The following is a 20,726-nucleotide window of genomic DNA, read 5'->3' on the forward strand; positions in this document are numbered from 1 at the left end:
TGTTAACTGCCACTTTTCGTACCATTCAGATATTTTTTTAAAATTGTTTTGCAGTTTGTTTTGATCTTCTGATGACTTTATTAGTCAATAAATGACAGCGTCATCTGTAAACAACTAAAGACGGCTGCTCAGATTGTCTCCCAAATCGTTTATATAGATAAGGAACAGCAAAGGGCCTATAGCACTACCTTGGGGAATGCCTGAAATCATTTCTGTTTTACTCTATGACTTTCCGTCAATCACTACAAACTGTGACCTCTCTGACAGGAAATCGCAAATCCAGTCACATAACTGAGACGATATTCCATAAGCATGCAATTTTACTCTGAGCCGCTTGTGTAGTACAGCGTCAAAGCCTTCCGGAAATCTAGGAATACGGAATCGATCTGAAATCCCTTGTCAATAGCACTGAGTACTGCATGTGAATAAATAGCTAGTTGTGTTTCACAGGAATGATGTTTTCTAAACCCATGTTGACTGTGTGTCAATAGACCGTTTCCTTCGAGGTAATTCATAATGTTCGAACACAATATATGTTCTAAAATCCTGCTGCATATCAAAGTTAACGATATGGGCCTATAATTTATTGGATTACTCCTGCTACCTTTCTTGAATATTGGTGTGACCTGTGCAACTTTCCAGTCTTTGGACGCAGATCTTTCTCTGAGCGAACGGTTGTATATGATTGTTAAGTATGGAGCTAATGCATCAGCATACTCTGAAAGGAACCTAATTGGAATACAGTCAGGACCAGGAGACTTGCTTTTATTAAGTGATTTGAGTTGCTTCACTACTCTGAGGATATTTACTTCTACGTTACTCATGTTGGCAGCTGTTCTCGATTCGAATTCTGGAATATTTCCTTAGTCTTCATTTGTGAAGGCATTTCGGAAGGCAGTGTTTAGTAAATCTGCTTTGGCAGCACTGTCTTCGACAGTATCTCCATTATTATTGCACAGAGAAGGCATTGATTGTTTCTTGCCGTTAACATACTTCACATACGACCAGAATCTCTTTGGATTTTCTGCCAGGTTTCAAGGCAAAGTTTCTTTGTGGAAACTGTTGTAGGCGTCTCACATTGAACTCCACACTAAGAGCTTCTGTAAAGGATTGCCAATCTTGGGGATTTTGTGTCTGTTTAAATTTGGCATGTTTGTTTCGTTGTTTCTGCAACAGTGTTCTGACCCGTTGAGTTTACCAAGGAGGATCAGCTCTGTCGTTTGTTAGTTTATTTGGTATAAACTTCTCAATTGCTGCCGATACTATTTCTTTGAATTTAAGCCACATCTGGTCTACACTTATATTATTAATTTGGAATGGGTGGAGATTTCCTCTCAGGAAGGCGTGAAGTGAATTTTTATCTGCTTTTTTGAATTTGAATAGGTATTTTTTTCACTTATTTTTTGAGGATTTGGGTATTACAATATTCAGTCTCGCTACGACAACCCTGTGTTCACTAATCCCTATATCAGTTTTGATTCTGGTTATTATCTCAGGATTATTTGTTGCTAAGAGGTCAAGTGTGTTTTCACAATGGTTTACTATTCGCGTGGGCTCATGAACTAACTGCTCAAAATAATTTTCAGAGAATGCATTTAGCACAATTTTGGACGATATTTTATGCGTACCTCTGGAATTAAACACGTCTATTCGCCAACATATCGAGGGTAAATTAAAGTCACCACCAACTATTATAGTTCGAGTTGGGTACGTCTTTGAAATCAAACTCAAGTTTTCTTTGAACCTTTCAGCAACTGCATCATCTGAACTGGGAGGTTGGTAAAAGATCCAATTATTATTTTATTCCGGTTGCCAACAATGACCTCTGCCCATACTAACTCACAGGAAGAGTGTACTTCAATTTCGCGACAAGTTAAACTACTTCTAACAGCAACAAACACGGCACCACCAACTGTGTTTAGCCTATCTTTTCGGAACATCGTTAGGTTCTTCGCAAAAATTGCGGCTGAGCTTATATCCGGCTTTATCCAGCTTTCAGTGCCTATAATGATTTGAGCATCAGTGCTTTCTATTAGCGCTTGGAGCTCTGGTACTTTCCCAATACAGCTATGACAGTTTACAACTGTTACGCCAATGGTTCCTCTATCTATGTTCTTCCTGTGTTCAACCTGCACCCTTTGTGACTGAAGCCCTTCTTATGTTTTCCCGAGACCCTCTAACCTAAAATTCCACCCAGTCCACACCACACAGCCCCTGCTACCCGTGTAGCTGCCTCCTGCGTATAGTGGAAGCCTGACCTATTCAGCGGAACCCAAAACACAACCACCCTTTGGCGCAAGTCGAGGAATCTGCAGCCTACACGGTCGCAGAACCATTTGAGCCTCTGATTCAGACCCTCCACTCGGCTCTGTACCAGAGGTCCGCAATTGGTCCTGTCGACTATGCTGCAAATGGTCATCTCTGCTTTCATCTTGCAAGCAAGACTGACAGCCTTTACCACTTATGTTAGCCACTCGAAACCAGAGAGAATCTCTTCTGATCCAAAGCGACACACATCATTGGTACCGACGTGAGTGACCACCTGCAGTTAGCTGCACCCTGTGCTCTTCATGGCATCCAGGAGTACCCTTTCCACATATGGAAAAATCTAGTTGATCTCTCCATCCAACTCCATACTGTACAGTTATGATTCGTATCAAATACCCTAACCTTAAATACTGTGAAAATTAACTGTGAAAATTATTGACCTGACCTGGATACTCTGTTTCACAGTAAATACATTGACACAAAAAAACTGCAACACCAAAAAAATAATGTAGAGTAATGAAATTAGAGGAATACATTTGTCTAGGCAACATATTTAAGTCACTAACTTTGCAAGATCACAGGTTAATGTATGTGTGAGATCAGCCACTGCAAGTGTGAAATGCTGATACATTAGTAATCGGTGTAACTGCCAGAATGTTGCATGCAGACATGCATGCATTATATTGCATAAGTGCTGGATGTCAGTTTGTGGGATGGAATTCCATGCTAGTTGCACTTAGTCAGTCAATACAGGAATTGTTAATGCTGTTTGTGGACGACACTGGAGTTGTCATCCAATTATGCCCCATATGTGCTGGACATAGGACAGATCTGTTGATTGAGCATGCACTGTGGAGCAAGATGGGTTGCAACAGTGGTATGTGGGTGAGTGTTATCATATTGGAAAACACCCCCAGAATGCTGTTCATGACTGACAGCACAGCAGGTTGATTCGCCAAAATGATGTACAAAATTTGCAATCAGGCTGCATGGGATAGCCACAAGAGTGCTCCTGCTGTCACACAAAATTGCATCCTGGACCGTTGCTCCAGGAGCAGATCCAGTGTGTCTAGCACACAGACAGGTTGGTTCTTGGCTCTCAATTGGCATTCTTCTAACCAACACACAACCATCACTGGAACTGATGCAAAACCAGCTTTCATCCAAAAACACAACAAACCTTCACTCTTCCCTCCAATGAACTCTCACTTGACAGTACTGAAGTCACAGATGGCAGTGGATTGGGGTCATTGCTTGGTACAGGGGCATCTGGCTCAGAGTTGTCCTTGGAACCAATTTGTAATTTTTGTCTAACAGTCAGCAAGTGATAAGTGAAGTGATAACTGTGCCAAAATCTATGGATATCAGTCATTGAATTCTGGCTCCTATTTTGGCTGGAGCAGAGGTAGAAATCTTTCCTCATGTCAATCAGGGGGCTTGAAGATGGATTAATATATTGCCAAAACTGGTTCCTCAATAAAATAACTATTTGGAAATTTAGATGGCTGAAAGATGGTTTGATTCAATATTCTGATCTGTAACAGTTTGTTGCATCACTGTGGTGCCAACTGCTGCTCAGACTGCCGATGCTGCAGATGCAGTATGATGTGTCACAGCCATACGCCCAACTCGGTGGTCTTCTCTCTTGGTGGCGTCATGTGGCCATCCACAGCTCTATGTTCCTGCAAAGTCTTTCTGCAATATTGCAGAAGGAACATCCATGTTCTTGCAGGCCTATTACTCAACCTCGTTCAAACTCAGTGAGGTGCTGTTAATGGCGTCCTTGTCATCTTAAAGGCATTCTTGACTGACAACTCACCACATTCCATCTCAAAGGTAATTAATTCTCACAACCGTCACAGTGTGCATTGAAAGCAATCCTTATTTGCATCCTCATAGTGGTACTACCAGCATCACTCATATTGCGCACTGCGCGAAACTGTAACAGATATCAACTTTCAGATGTAGAAATGTGCCCAACAACTTTTTTTAATGTTGGTACGTCTCCTCCCCCCCCCCCCCCCCTTCCCCACCCAGTGTAAGCAGCCTCCTGTCAATATTGGGTAGTGAGAAACACTGTATTTAAGCTGTAATTTATTACATCATCATTTATTTTTACTGAAGTATATTGTAAGAGCTTGATGTGCTTATAATTACCCGTTACTTTCTTTGCTGGTTGTAGGCTGTTTATTTCATAATACATCAAAACATATGAATAACATATTCAAAGCAGTAACACTAGAAAAAAGGGCTTGTTTCACCAAGAACCTGTAGTCCCATCAGTTAAAAATGATTATATACTTATTATAATGAGAAACTTACCATTGGTTTCCTCTCCGCTTGAGCACTGAAAAAGGAATCATGACTTTCTGATACATGAAGATCGAGTAGGTGTGGTGATGGCAACGTCTTCCTACATACCACACATATATACCGATGAGCTGTGCTGTAATGCACATCAAATTGTAGAAGAGACTCAAACTTTGCATCACAGCCAGGGACACCACATGGGAATTCTGAAACACTAACAAAAACACAAATAATACTTATCTTCAGCTACTGTAAATTGGTTTCAACAAGCTGCTTAACTATTCAGCATGTTTAAGCTAATAATTTTTATGATGCAAAAGTATTTCAGACTATAAAAATAAGGCTACAATTCTGATGATAAACTAGAAACTGTGTACAATAGATATATACTAGTTCAGGTTTTTAATTCATGTATTTTCAAAATATCAGTTACACCCTCAAAATTGAGGAAGCAGCAGAGTTTTTCAAAGTGGCAGCTTTCTTACTCATTTACCTGATTTAAATTTTGATGATGTGAATAGCATGTGTTCGTACAGTGATAATTTATTGTTATGCAGTCTACTGATTAAGTTTCTATGACTTCCTTGTCTTCTTTTACTGTATATGTTTGAAGGTCCTTCTTCTCTATGGATCCCAAGGAATGAATGAATGAATTAATTAATTAATTAATTAATTAATTAATCATAACAAAGTTGATAACATCACTGCTACTACTTCTTCCTACCATAGATAAAGTTTAAAGAAATACAATGCTCCATAAAATTTGAGGACAACAGAGGTAAAGTACCAGAACATATTAACTATTTGGTGCAAATGAATGAAAGTGTGGGACCATATTGCCAGAGGTCTCCCAGTTGTGCACACAAAGGAGGACATGAAATGGTATGACGACAAGGCGTCTATAGTGCCAAATGGGATTGGCCCTCGAACACAAGTCACCTGAAGGAATGGGAAAAGACAGGATGTTACAGAGCACTGTGGTGGTTGGATTGAGTTGTTTGGGGGAAGAGATCAAACTGTGAGGTCATCGGTCTCATTGGATTAGGGAAGGATGGAGAAGGAAGACGCCGTGCCCTTTCAAAGGAACCATCCCGGCATTTGCCTGGAGCAATTTAGGGAAACCATGGAAAACCTAAATCATGAAGGCCGTGCCCTTTCAAAGGAACCATCCCGCCATTTGCCTGGAGCAATTTAGGGAAACCATGGAAAACCTAAATCATGAAGGCCGGACGCGGGATTGAACCGTCATCCTCCCGAATGTGAGTCTAACTGTGGTGGTGTTCTTCATTACAACATGACCTGAAGACAACATTTGGATGACTTGCACACTTCACGTGAGGAAGAATCACTGGGAAACTGGAAGGAGGACAAAATCTGATGAGTGTAGACCAGGAATTTGGTATAGCTTACAGCACTGTTTCACATGCACGGGGAATGTTCCAACACACAGGCACTGCTCCCTGAAGGAGAGGAGATGGTCAACCGTGGTCAACTACAGCAGCAGATGTCCACTACATTGTGCAATAGGCAAGAAGGGATCCATGTCAAACAGTAGCTGCAGTTGGTACCACAGTTAACAGGACTGAAAGGCACACAATCTCACACTCCACAGTGGTGTGGAACATGCATGGATGTGATCTCTCTGACCAGTACAATGTGCTCTTTAGACACCCACACATCGTCGACACCATTTGCACACAAATTGAACCAATGAAGGGTAGGGCCAAGTGCTCTTCTTGGATGAGACCACATTAAGACTGAGTAGCGATTCAGGAAGTTCTCTCATATGCAAGAGGTGTAATCATGTAATGCACACAAGAACACTGTCAAACATAATCATTTTGGTTTGTTCTGAAAGTAGGTTGGTTATACTTAGGATTCCAATACACCACATTATTCCCCACTACTTTGGCTGAACTGGCTACAAAACCCTATTTTTAAACACAATACCCATTGAATGGGATGGCCTAACACCACATTAATGGGAGGGCCTACATGCCTGCATGGTATCAATCTACTGGTCAAAGTGAGAGCCAATGTCTTGCTGCATCAACGACCCCCCCCTTCAGCCATGTATTACTTTCCATGGAATGCATCCTTCATTAGGCCAAGCAGAAGGTATGAGATCCGGGCTGCAGGGTGGATGAGGAAGAACAGTCCAATAAAGTTCTGTGAGCTCTTCTCATGTGCACAGACTTGTGTGTGGCCTTGCATTGTCAAGGAGATGGAATAGTTCATTTACACTTTTGTGGCGATGAATACGGCGAAGTCGTTTCTTCAGTTTCCTGAGGGTAGCACAGCTGCATGTGGCCAGTCAGCAAGTGGGAGATCGGACAGGTTTGTATGACCTAGTTGCAGTGATGACAGATGCCTTGCCCAATGACTCACTGTGCTTTTGTTCACTGCCAGGTCTCCATACACATTCTGCTAGTGCCTATGAATATATGCAGCACCCTGTTTTTCCTCCAAAAGAAACTCCATGATGGTGCTCTGCTTGGACTGCAACTCTGTTACAGATGCCATCTTGGAGGCTACGTATAGCGCCGCCACCAATTGGAACATCATCAAACTACAGGGGCTGAGGCGGAAATATTCCACGATGTCCCACAAAAAATTCTGCACTTTTTCAACCGAAATTACCTCAGTACATTTCTTACTGAAAGTCCCTCATAATCTTCTTAAGTAATGGTTGACATTAGGGACAGTCCAATCGGTGTATATTGTGAACTTAAAATCTTTGAATACATTCTCTTTTTTTCTGTTAAACTTTCTATTGTTTTTTGTGTTGTTACCTGTCCATCCAATCTCCTTCTGTGTCCATACTAAGCAAGGACCCCCCGCAAGTAGGAACATTTCTGACACATTACTTGGTCAGAGACTGAATAGCTAGGTAATCATCATTAAACTGCAGGCAACCTATTGATATTTATCACCTATGCAAATTGGGGCAAGCTGTTCTCATATCAGCTACCTAGATTGGGAGCACTGTTAACAGCTAGCAAGAGGGAGGGGTGGGGTGGGAGCACAATTTCGAGCTTAGCCCATTTCTGCATTGACACTTTGTGGTAAAAGAAGTTGCAAGCACAGGAAGTTGCCAGCCAAATGGCACAGTGACATTATTCAAACATTCAACCAACACTGAGAGATATAACACAGATCTGCCGCATAGTGGTTGTCCACATTCAACACCACCATCTGATGACTATGACCTATATATTATGGCTCATACGCAACAGAAATGCTCACTACTTTTTTGGAAACAGCCAAGAAAGCATGTGTCAACTAACAAAGTATGTTACTGTCTTCACACTATTAATTTTTCCTCTAGACTTTTGTTACAAAAAACAGCAAAAATCCCCCAAAACACTAATGGACAAAGAAGGTGGGCAAGAGAATTTCTATAATGGAAACTTGATCATTTTAATAGAATATAAGACCTGCTTCAGTTGTCAGTGATTTGTTATTTATTTCATGAGAGCTTTTGAAGCCAAGCTTCACCTCCAGGTGCCACCAACAGCCACACATTTATGTTTTCATAATTATTTGATGGCACATGAAGATGAAGCTTTAGGCTTTGAAATCGGTCATTCAATAAGTTAGAAGTTATTGACAACTGAAGCAGATTTTTTATTCTATTAATATGTTCCTCAGCTGCAGACATTAACTTGATCAAATATTTTGCAGAAACTTGATCAATGGCATTAGAATCTCTTCACCAATGAGTGCAGGATATGTCTGGCACCCTGCCAGTACGAAGGCTGCCAGGTACCAATGCACTACTACAGCATGCACTCTCATGGGTTCAGTAGGAATGTGGATCAGTCTTTTCTGGGCAGGTTGTAGTGCTTTGAGAATTTCCGTGTAAATTCTAGAACCAATCGTCCTTCTACCGTCTCAAACACATGACATTTTAAATATAAATGGGAGAGTGGAAACGTATCTACTGCGCCACCTGTTTCTGTGTGCAGGTTGGAAGTTCGTTATGAGAAGACTGTAAATGTGGCGGTCGAACCACACCGATAAGTGCTTGCCCCTAGCACCACAGAAGCCGTGATGAAAGAACAAGGAGTAATTATGTAGTATTCTTTGCTGTTTTAGTGACTGTGATTATTGTCAAAGAAAAATGAACAGTTGAATAGAGACTTTTAAGTACTTCACGTATTGGACTCTCTAGAGGCAAGACAGGTTCATAAATTGTGTGGTTGTTAAACCAATTTTATTGCACATGTATTTTATAGAGTCTAAGGCAAGATGAATTGGTTGACTTGTAAACATTCGAATGTTAATGTGAGGAATGGTGAATATGTTATTGGTGGAAGTTGAAATATACCAAGACTGAACTAAAAGTATTCTTCGAGTACTAAATTATTTTGAAAGTAGAGAGAGTGTCTTATAAATTCCTGTAACCAGCGCTATTCCTCAGAGAAGAAGGTTTTGGAGGTGACAGAGCCGGCAATCCAGAGAAGAGGATCGGCTGTGCAGATCAAGTAAGTCAACTGATGTGAGAGAGGTGTGAATTCTGCAGTCCAACTTCACATCACTTCAGGTTGTCTAAAGTGTTAGAAGTTATGATGTATGGATGTTAGATGGCTCTAGTCACTATAGCAAAGTTGAAAGATGACCATCCCACCTACTGTCTAGCTATGTAGTGTCCAGTTCTTTCAAGATAGCAATGCATTAGAATGTTATGTCTGTATGGTGAAAGCCTTCCTCCATGGTGGCAACAATCAAATGAATTCTGACATGGGCCCAACAGAAGTTTCGGACCAGCTGAAACTTGCAGTGTGTCACCACCGGAAATCTCCGCACACACTGGATGACCTCACAATACAGTTAATAGTTTCATTTCATATGGCTATTCTTTCATTCTCTGCTCCCCTTGAGCTTAAGCCCACACATGTTCAGAGATATGCAGATGGCGAAAAACTTTTTTTTAGTGCTTTCTATAGTGGATCCTTTACTGAAGTTACAGATGTAGCCTTTCCTGTATTTTCTTAGTAGTATATATTGGTGAAATTTCATGTGTGTTTTTGTGTTTAAGAGGCTGAACCTTGCATATTACAAGAGTATTATGAAAAGAAAAGTTGCCACTCACCATATAGTACAGATGCTGAGTTGCAGACAGGCACAACAAAAAGACTGTCACAAATAAAGCTTTCGGCCAGTAAGGCATTTGTCAAAAATAGAACACACACACACACACACACACACACACACACACACACACACACACACACACAGAGAGAGAGAGAGAGAGAGAGAGAGAGAGAGAGAGAGAGAGAGAGAGTGCAGTGCTGCTGGGAAGGATGCAGGGATGAGGTGGAGAGAGGGTCATGGGTCAACAGAAACCTCCGATCTTACTCGTCTGCTTTGACCCGTGACGTAAGCGTGTTGTGGTGTGTGACGTCATTACGGCGCGGAGTTTAGTCTTGTTTTTGTTTGTGGTGCTCTCTGGTGGTGTGTTCATGGTTTTCGTTTGTTTTAATTTAATGCTCATTGCTGTATGTCGGGTGAGTTTGTTATTGAGTGTATTTGGTTGTGGTTTTTTGTTTAGGAATGGATATGAAAGACCGCCTTAATAGTGTTCGGTTGAGGGCGATGATGGGCGAGACAGCGTTAGAACTTATCAAGTTCTTACAACTATTCGGTTTAATCGCCGAAGTTGTTAAGTGTTCTCTTTGCCTTGAGGGGATGAAATTGGTTAAAGTTCCGGCCTCTCAGACCAGCGACGGATACATGTGGTGTTGCCGGAAAGATGGCGTATGGCGTTCTATAAGGCGTGGTACCTGGTTCGAGAAGTCTAGATTGGGCATGCGTGAGATTGTGCTTATTACATATTATTTTTGTTATAGATGCCCACAGAGTTTTTGCGCGTTTGAGACTGGTGTGAGTGAGAGGACTGTTTTAGACTGGTATTCCTTTTGTCGTGAAGTGTGTTCGGAATTTATTAAGTACAGGGGTAAGTTGGGTGGGCATGGGGTGCTTGTGGAGGTGGACGAGTCGCAGTTTGGTAAAAGGAAGTATGGGAGGGGGAAGTCTGTGCCTGGTCTTTGGATGTGGGGGGCTGTTGTTCACGGGGGTGGGGGTACTGAATGTGTTTTTAGGGTTGTGGAGGTGAGGTCGAAGGCTGAATTAGTGGGGTTAATTGAGGAGTATGTAGAGCCCGGGTCCACAATAGTTTCTGATGCTTTTTCTTCTTATAGGGGGTTGGGTGACAGGGGATTTAATCATTTAGTAGTGAACCACAGTCTAGAATTTAAGAATTATGATACTGGGGCTTGCACTAACACAATTGAGGGGATGTGGGGGGCGGTTAAGTCAGTTCTTGGGAGGGGGAAGAGGCGCTCTTCCAACCTTCAGTCTCATTTAGATGAGTACTGTTGGCGGAAGAGTGTCCCAGAGGCCTATTGCATTTTTCGGGTTTTTTTAAGGGCTGTGGGTAAAATGTATAGGCCGAAAGTGGTTAGTTAGGGTGCATTTGTGTGTGATCATGGTGGCCAATCTAGTTTGTGGGGCTGGAACTTTTTTGAGGTAAGTTCCGTTTTTTTTTGTTTTTGATGTGTGTTTTGTGTCAACAGAAACATCCGATCTCACGCGTCGGCTTTGACCCGTGACGTTAGGGACCTACACATTGATCTGTAGCGTAGCCCTGAATACGAGGTTAGGTTGGGAGGTTTTTTTTTGGCAGGGGGGGGGGGGGGGGGGTCAGGGGGGGCGCAGCCCCCCCCCCCCCTGCCTGGCCTCGAGTACCACTTGTTTATTATTATCTTTGTTCGATCGTAATTTATGTGATTGGGAGCTGTTGTAGATGTATGTAGGTGCAAGGGAAGTGTTGGTTTTTTAGGTTGGTGTTGGGGGATGTGATCGGTAGGTTCTGTTGAGCTATATAGGTCAACGGAAGTGTTCGATCGTAATTTATGTGATTGGGAGCTGTTGTAGATGTATGTAGGTGTAAGGGAAGTGTTCGTTTTTTTTTTTTTTTGTATTGGAGGATGTGATCGGTAGGTTCTGTTGAGCTACATAGGTCAAGGGAAGTGTCCGATTCTGGATAGGAATGTGTTTTTTGGTATTTGGTCAGTTTTGTGATGTTGATTTATTTCGTTGTTTTGCGTGGTTTTGTATGGCGGTCGGTGGCTACATTTGTGTATATTTAGTTTGTCCCCACCCAAAAACCCCCAATTTCCCACGCTTGTCCCGTTAGAGTCATTAGCCTTTTTGTGAAACTTGTGTATTTCAGTGTTTATAATACGTATGCGATGTTTTTATATCCACCATATTGGGTAATACGTATGCGATGTTTTTATATCCGCCATATTGGAATTGTCGTTTATAGTCGTTTCCGCTACATTTGTGACGTCATGGGTCAAAGCCGACGGGTAAGATCGGACGCTTCTGTATTTCCGTATGGTGAAAGCCTTCCTCCATGGTGGCAACAATCAAATGAATTCTGACATGGGCCCAACAGAAGTTTCGGACCAGCTGAAACTTGCAGTGTGTCACCACCGGAAATCTCCGCACACACTGGATGACCTCACAATACAGTTAATAGTTTCATTTCATATGGCTATTCTTTCATTCTCTGCTCCCCTTGAGCTTAAGCCCACACATGTTCAGAGATATGCAGATGGCGAAAAACTTTTTTTTTAGTGCTTTCTATAGTGGATCCTTTACTGAAGTTACAGATGTAGCCTTTCCTGTATTTTCTTAGTAGTATATATTGGTGAAATTTCATGTGTGTTTTTGTGTTTAAGAGGCTGAACCTTGCATATTACAAGAGTATTATGAAAAGAAAAGTTGCCACTCACCATATAGTACAGATGCTGAGTTCAGACAGGCACAACAAAAAGACTGTCACAAATAAAGCTTTCGGCCAGTAAGGCATTTGTCAAAAATAGAACACACACACACACACACACACACACACACACACACACACACACAGAGAGAGAGAGAGAGAGAGAGAGAGAGAGAGAGAGAGAGAGAGAGAGTGCAGTGCTGCTGGGAAGGATGCAGGGATGAGGTGGAGAGAGGGTTGGCAGCTATGTGCAGTCGGGAGGTTAGATAATGGGCAGGGGAGAGGTGGGGAGGGGCAGAGGTAGCGGAAAAGGAGAGAAGTAAAAACACTGGGTGCAATGGTGGAATGAGGGCTGTGTAGAGCTGGAATGTGAACAGGGAAGGGGCTGGATGGGTGAGGACTGTGACTAACAAAGGTTGAGGCCAGGAGGGTTACGGGAACATAGGATATATTGCAGGGAAAGTTCCCAACTGCACAATTCAGAAAAGCTGGTATTGGTGGGAAGTAAAGCAGTCACTGAAATGAAGAATGTCATGTTAGGTGGCGTGCTCAACAACAGGGTGGTCCAGTTGTTTCTTGGTCATAGTTTGTCAGTGGCCATTCATGCAGACAGACAGCTTGTTGGTTGTCATGGCCACATAGAATGCAGAACAGTGGTTACAGCTTAGCCTGTAGATCACATGACTGGTTTTACAGGTAGCTCTGCCTTTGATGGGATAGGTGATGTCTGTGACTGGACTGGAGTAGGTGGAGATGGCAGGGTGTATGGGACAGGTCTTGCATCTAGGTCTATTACAGGCGTATGAGCCACGAGATATGGGGTTTCGAGCAGGGTTTGTGCAAGGATGGAAGTGTATATTGTGTAGTTTCGGTGGGTGGTGGAATTCCACTGTGGAAGGGGTGGCAAAGATAGTGGGCAGGACATTTCTCATTTCAAGGCATGATGAGAGGTAGTTGAAACCCTGGCAGAGAATGTAATTCAGTTGTTCCAGTCCAGGTGGAAACGAGTTACGAGGGGAATGCTCCTCTGTGGTCAGACAGTGGGACTTTGGGGGATGGTGGAAGAGGGCAAAGATAAGGCAAGGGAGATTTGTTTTTGTACAAGGTTGGGGGGATATTTACAGTCCGTGAAGGCTTCAGTGAGACCCTCGATATATTTCGAGAGGGACCGCTTGTCACGGCAGATGCGATGACCATGGGTGGCTAGGCTGTATGGAAGGGACTTCTTGGTATGGAATGGGTGGCGGCTGTTGAAATGGAGGTTAGAAGATTGGTGGTTAGAAGATTTGATATGGACAGATGTAGTACTGATGTAGTCATCTTTGAGGTGGAGGTCAACATCTAGGAAGGTGGTTTGTTGGGTGGAGTAGGACCAGGTGAAGCAAATGGGGGGGAGAAGTTCCATTGTTTGATATTCTAAGTGTTGTTATGTGAGGAAATGGACTCACATCTTCTAATGAAGAAGTGGAAATACTTATCTTTGTTGATGAGGCACAATATATAAGTCAAGCAAAAATGTGTCAGTAAAGAAAATGTACATGAGCTTTTAAGTACTATAACTGATTGGCTTTTCAAATGATTATCACTGAACTAATCCTAACAGTTCTTTACAAGGAAGAATGAGAATCCAACAGCAACAGTTAAAAAGACAGACAGACAGACAGAGAGAGAGAGAGAGAGAGAGAGAGAGAGAGATATTGATCAAACTGTCTGGGTAGTTACACTGATAAGAACTTAAAACTGAAGATGATTCACAAACTAATAAAATTTTGAAGTACGTTAAAGAATTCAGAGAATCCTTTGGCTACCAAACTTCAATTTCAAACTGCAAGAACACACTAATATCATTCTTTACTAATGCAATGAATCCACCTTCCCACGTTGTATACATTACCACATACTTACATTAAAGATCATTTTCTTTGTGTTTGGTACCTAATTTTGGTTATCAAAACACCGGAAAGTTACATTCTTTTACATATTTAAATTTTTAATGTCATAAGAAGTAATATTCTTGGATATTTCTGCACTTGACCTAAAATATGCACAGCAAAAATGCATACGATGAGATATAGGAATGGTGTTATACACCTATTTCATTAACTATCAAACAATGGACAAACCAGTATGAAATAATGACAATATTATGAAAAGGATGGATTGCTATTCACCATATAAAGGAGACATTGAGTCACAGATAGGCACAACAAAAAGACTGTTAAACAAGTAACCTTCAGGCCAAAAAGGACCAAGGTGTGTGTGTGTGTGTGTGTGTTACAACCAATGAAGGCCGTTTTGACCATAAGCTTATTTATTTGACAGTCTCTTCATTGTGCCTATCTGCAACTTAGCACCTCCGCTGTTTGGTGAGTAGCAATGTATTCTTTTCATAATATTGTATTTCAGCAACTAGACAAACTAAGAACAGCTTCAAAATATATTTAATCTGTTATCCAATTCGTCATACATAGCTTCTCACAATTAAAAATATAACACTAGGAACAAAAATGACCTCTGCTATTCTTGATTTTTACATAATCCTTGTGATGTAACATATCACTTTGGAAAAGTGATGTGTTACTCAACCCATACTTAGCCAACAAACGATGAGCATGATAGTTGTAACTATTTATTGGTTTAATAGTCTGAAACTGAAAACTATTTCAACATTTTTGTCATTGTTTTCAAACGAAAACTGATATGGGTGGACGGTTATTGCATTTTACCAAGGGCTGTGATGCCTGCAGGGCATTACATTTGTTCTGTGCTTCGAGGCCAAGGATTGGACAAGTGGGGTGCAGCACTGAGTAAGAGTGTGCTGCAACAATATGGATGGTGTCATTTTGAATGGAAGATGGTGAATTGTCAGTCAAATTGTACATTTTCATTCAAATGTCAGATCTTGTCCAGTAACATCAAAGTTGAATGTACAAACACAAACTTTACTTGCAATGTTCTTTTAGATTAACTTGTTGTATCAGAAGCTATAATATACTCTTTATCAGAAGAAGATTAAGTACTTTCTATTCACTTGCAGAATGTTGGAAACAGATCAAGATTTATAGATTTTCAGCATAAGACCCAACTGCAGGGGAAACAATGTCCACTGTGTAGCACCTGCTTGGTCTATGAAGAAATCATAATTGAAGGTGCTGCAGTTCAGAATATGAAGGTTAGATATAAGCACTTCTAAAACCCAAATGTTGCATTTTGGGGCCCTAATGCAGGACCCAGAATAAACTAATGCTAAAAATTGAAACAAAATTTGAGAAAGAGGACTCATATTAGGTACACATTAAAAAGATATTGATATTTGAAAGTGAAGAATATACAATGGTTATCCCTCTTGTCATTAACAATGACATCAGTAGAAGAAATTCTGTGACAAAATCATTAAATAATCACATCCAAGGAATATAAAGAAACATCAGAAGAATTAATTTCTTGGTAAGTGATAACTAAATTAATTGGCAATACATGCACCATAGAAGAATGGAAGTCTCCAAGTCAGGAGACTATAAAGACTACAACTTTTCCAGTCGGTCCAACACAAAAACTACACCACAGCAAGATGAGGCAGCTATGGCAATGATGCAACTAACAGCAGCAGTCCAGTTCACCAAGCACAGCTGTCTGGCATTACGTCAGCAACTCGACATGCCATGCTACAAAATCAACTTCGGTTGCTTGGGGGGAGATTTGTTGAAATGAATGACACAATTTGAGACTTTGCTCGTCTCGTACAGATATGATTTTATGCATACAGACTGAACTGGCGATAGAAAATTTGTACCAAGGCTGGGAATCGAACACAGGTCTCCTTTATACTAGGCTGGTGCATTAGCCACCTGGCCAACTTAGCACAGTGGTTCACGTAACTGCACGGACGACCCTGGCACACCTCACTCTTTGATCCAAATTCTCACTGCTGCCCCAGTCTATTTTTAATTCCCCCTTACACATGAACAGAGATACGTATAAGTATTGGAAATTGTGTAATTTCATTTGTATAACTACCTGGACCTGAATTTCAGGGTGGATCCCCATTTACATTCAATGCTGAGGTGCTATTCCAGAACATGGGGAGCCTCAGTAGTTATGTTCATGTGTAAGGGGAATTTCAAGTGGATTGGGGAGGCAATGAGACTTTGGATCGAGGAGGCTAAAGCACCTGCCAAGTAAGCGGGAGACCCGGGTTCGATACCCAGCCTTGGTACAGATTTTCACTCACCACTTCAGTCATTTTCAGAAATTTACATTCCTGATTTGAACTTGGACAAAGTAATGAGGCAGTAAATTTTCAGAAGAGTGCTGCTATTAACAAACCAAAAACATGTACTTAGCACATTTTTTTTTTCAGACACAAATACAGAATAGTAAACAGAGGATGTTAACAATGCCTCATCATGGAAGCAAAGAAAAGGAAGGAAGGAGAAGTTCTACATTTAGACTGTGTTGGATGACATGCTGACATCTAGGTTCAATCAAAATGAGATGATCAAGATGCATAGCAACACAAATGGGGTCAATTTTTGATAAATCACTAGAATTACATAAATGAATAACACATTTTGATCACTCTTAGCATGAGGTAGAGGAGTACTTAGGAGATAGAAAGGAAAATGAACAATTTGACAGCTAACTCATCGTCACCTGTACCCGGTGACGTTACCCACATTGTCACAGCATGGTCATACTCGATGGTGCACCTGCTTCTCCATGCTGAGACCTTGAAGCATGGAATGAACAAACAAACAAATGGATAAATAATGTGTATTGGTCACCCTCAGTGGGAGGTACAGGATTACTTAGGAGACAGAGAGGAAAGAAACCAGGCATGGAGTCATAATCGATTAAGAGTCTGTTAAACTCGAAATACAGAAGAAAAAGGTGAGAAATGTAGAAGATAACGATACGCAGAATGCTGAATCCCTCTATATAAATTGTGTATTGTATGCTGCTCCTAAGGAAGGTTATAATTAGTAAAGGAATATAGAACATATAGCTAAAATGTTACTAGTTATTTGAAAATGTAGCTTCTCCTATTTGGTATTAGTGACCAAAAATGAATAAAGCTTTCATAAAATAGATGCTGTTGTAAGAAATGAAATGTCAGTAGCATAATATGATTAAAGATACTCATGAATGTGCCCAACCACTGACACATTGTGGGTATATATTTTGGAAGTATGTCTCAGTGTATTTTATAAAGTGTTTTGTATTTCAAATTTAGAAAATGGTAAAATCTGGTAAGAGCTTGTACAATTTTCTACTAGGTGGCAGTAATAATAGTTTATATGGGTTTTGTACAAAGGGATTTGGTACTATTTGAAATCTAACAAGTTCTGGTTGGGTTTATACCAATTTCTTAGGGAAGGTTAGCTTAACTTAGTATAAGCAGTCAAACTATTTGCCTCACTTGTCTTACTCGAAAGAATTTAAGAACAAAGTAAAACTTGTAGTGACCAGTCAGAGGTTTCTTTTGTAGCTGAGGTGGTAAACTGGATGGAAGTTACTATTTTGTTGCTATTCTCTCCATAGGCTTTCAATAGTTTGGTGTTAGAACCAATTTTCAGGGCCTGTGAGGTTGAAGCTGGTGATGTTCATTCTGTAGGATTGGTAAGTTCTACATTCTCTAGCCCATTGTGAAGTACCTCCTATGGAGGGATCCTTTAGTGGGATGTGCAGTAGGCTTCTGTCTTTGGGGTCTATCTTCTTTTTATCATTTGTTTCTAACATTCATAGTCTTACCTTTCCTTTCTTTCTTCTCCGCCAGGATGTAATAGAACTGAAAAATAGCCCATTTTGATATATTATACACTAATTAAAGGTGTTTTGAAAAGCATTTACTTTGTACAATTTTAGGGTAGGTGTTGCAATCCATAATTGATACAGAAAATATATTCTTTGTTGCTATGACTGTGATCTTTGGTGAGCAATGGGATTTCAGCCACTTGAGTTTTGGCCAGAGTGGAGAGTAGTCATTTTCAGTTCTGGCAATAAATATGTGCTTTTTTTAAACAAACTGTGGAATCCTGCGTCATGATTTCATTAGTCTAGTGATAAAACACGCACCTTTCTTGCACCCAGAGAAGCAGTGGAATCATCGCCTAGACAAAACAAGGAGCCACATGGGCAATGCAGACTCAGCAGCATTAAGAAGGGGACATCATGACCATCTCTACGAAGTAATGTACATCCATTAGCCACACTGTAATGGTATCTGTATGCAGATAACTTTTGCAGTGTAGTAGAAAGGGTCCATGATAACTGGGGGCTCTGTGCCACGGTTAAGACATTTATATGTACACGGATTGATGAAATCTATGTTTTGCAGGAGCCTAAAGAAAAAAAAGGATGATTTTCTTGTGTCTAATAACCACGTGGTGCAAAGATGTACAATACATGGAAATCAAGGGATACGAAACGAAATGGTAAAGTGGACTGATCACATGAGTGGAGACCCACCAAAAAGATAAGTACATTTGTGTAGAGCTTTTTATTCCTTTTATTATTTTGTTTGTGAAATTTTACGAAAATGATCATTGTAAAAGAGGAAAGTGGTGCTGAATCTGAGCAGGAATTTGAAAATTTGTTACTCTCTGGGGACTTAGACATGCCCATAAAAACGCAAAATGAGTCATTCAAAGAAGTGGATCAAAGTCTTCATTTATTAGAACAGGAGATGTCTGACATAAAAGCAATGTAACAAATGATGGAACAATTGTTAGCTTTAAATCAAACAGTTGCAGCACCCTTACAAGCTAATGAGGAACAGTTATACAACATTAATCAGATGGTTGTGGATAGTTTTCAGGTCATAAATCAGAAAGTATCGCATCTCGAGGGAGTGATAAACAAAAAAATTGACAATGTCTTACTTTGGGGTAATAAACTTCACAACGGCATATACAAGATAGACAAGAAACTTAGTAGGGCAGAAACAAAGATTTTGGTGGTAGAATCTGAAGTGGGAGAAACAAAATCTAGTCTGAGTAACCAAATTCAATCTGTAAAAAATGAACTAGTCACAGACAGAGAGAAAAATGCAAGTATTTTGTTAATGTCAACAGATAAATAGAATATCAGAGTTAAACCATAAGTTTGAAATACTTAGCAATGATGTAGCTAACAAAAAATTTTCTATGAACACATGTACCTTATTATCCAATATTGCAGTTAAAAACTTTTCTAATGAGTGTAGTTTGCATCCTGTTGACTCTCTGCAGAGTTGTGCAGACAACTTTTTGCCTAATATGAGTGAAAGTTTGAAGATTAAGTTTGTGAAAAAATTTTTGGAGGGGGAATCTAGGTCATGGGCCAATCAAAATTTTTCTGTGTACATGTCTTACGCAGAATATGAAATAGGGTTCTGGTCTGAAACTGAACAAACCAGAATAAAGAGAGAGTTCCTGAATGGACCAAATTATAGGGAAACACAGGGGACTATGAAACAATTTTGTAAAAATCAATTGAAGAAACTTGTACATTTGGGTAAACCCTTTGATGCTTTAAAGAGGTTGTTGCCAACTGATGTGCAATGGGACCTATTTTATGGAGCAGATGACGACACTGAACAATTTCTAAACTATGTGGACAAACTAGATAGAATTATAGACAAAGTGGGGAAACCAAAAAACTATTTCAATCACACACAGAGAGGTGGGGATCGTAGTTGGGGAAATTCTAATTTTAACAGAAGGGAAAACAGTAGGTCTAACAACCATAGTTTTCAACACAGGGAACAAAATAGTCACAATAATAATAATTTCCATTCAAGGGAAAACTACAATTTCCATTCAAGAGGGCAATCTGGAAACAATTGGAACAGAAATAATAACAGGGAGTTTAAAAACAGGAACTGGCATGAACATAGTGACACCAGGAGTCAAAATGCTACGGTAAGTCATGAAATAAAAAGTTAGCATGCACTCCATTGTCAGTCCACACGGTAGGGGTGAAAAGTATAGATAATAGATGGGCCAATAACAGTGACTGCACTGTACAAAAATATACATCTGAAGTAATGAGTAGTTATCTTGTGAGTGTGTACTACCCTGAGTAGTTATCTTGTGAGTGTGTACTACCCTGTAAACACAGTATCTGTTAAGAATGACACTTGTTCCTCATCTAACACTAAAAATGCAAGTAAGAGGAATGAACATATTGGTTGTAATAAAGAGCCAGAGGAAGTAATTGACTTAGTTGAATTTTAGGAATGGACAGAAACTTTTAGTTTGTCAGAGGACCAGCAGGTTAACAATTTACATGATTTAGGAATTGAAGCACTGATGAGGGAACCAGGTGAGCAAATTGTTGACACTGATTTAATGAGCAAAGAATCAAATACACT

General features: G+C 40.4%; 1 protein-coding gene across 2 annotated transcripts in view; it reads right to left on the bottom strand.

Moving 5' to 3' along the window:
• Nucleotides 1–20,726, bottom strand: part of LOC124622672 (protein lethal(2)k10201) — a 77,087-nt gene that overhangs the window by 7,753 nt on the left and 48,608 nt on the right. For both annotated transcript variants that reach the window (XM_047148464.1, XM_047148465.1), the window contains exon 3: nt 4,591–4,792. In XM_047148464.1, the coding sequence (XP_047004420.1) occupies nt 4,591–4,792 (202 nt within the window). The remainder of the gene's footprint in view (nt 1–4,590; nt 4,793–20,726) is intronic.

This window comes from Schistocerca americana, chromosome 7 (genome assembly GCF_021461395.2).
Source record: "Schistocerca americana isolate TAMUIC-IGC-003095 chromosome 7, iqSchAmer2.1, whole genome shotgun sequence".
Lineage (NCBI taxonomy): Eukaryota > Metazoa > Arthropoda > Insecta > Orthoptera > Acrididae > Schistocerca > Schistocerca americana.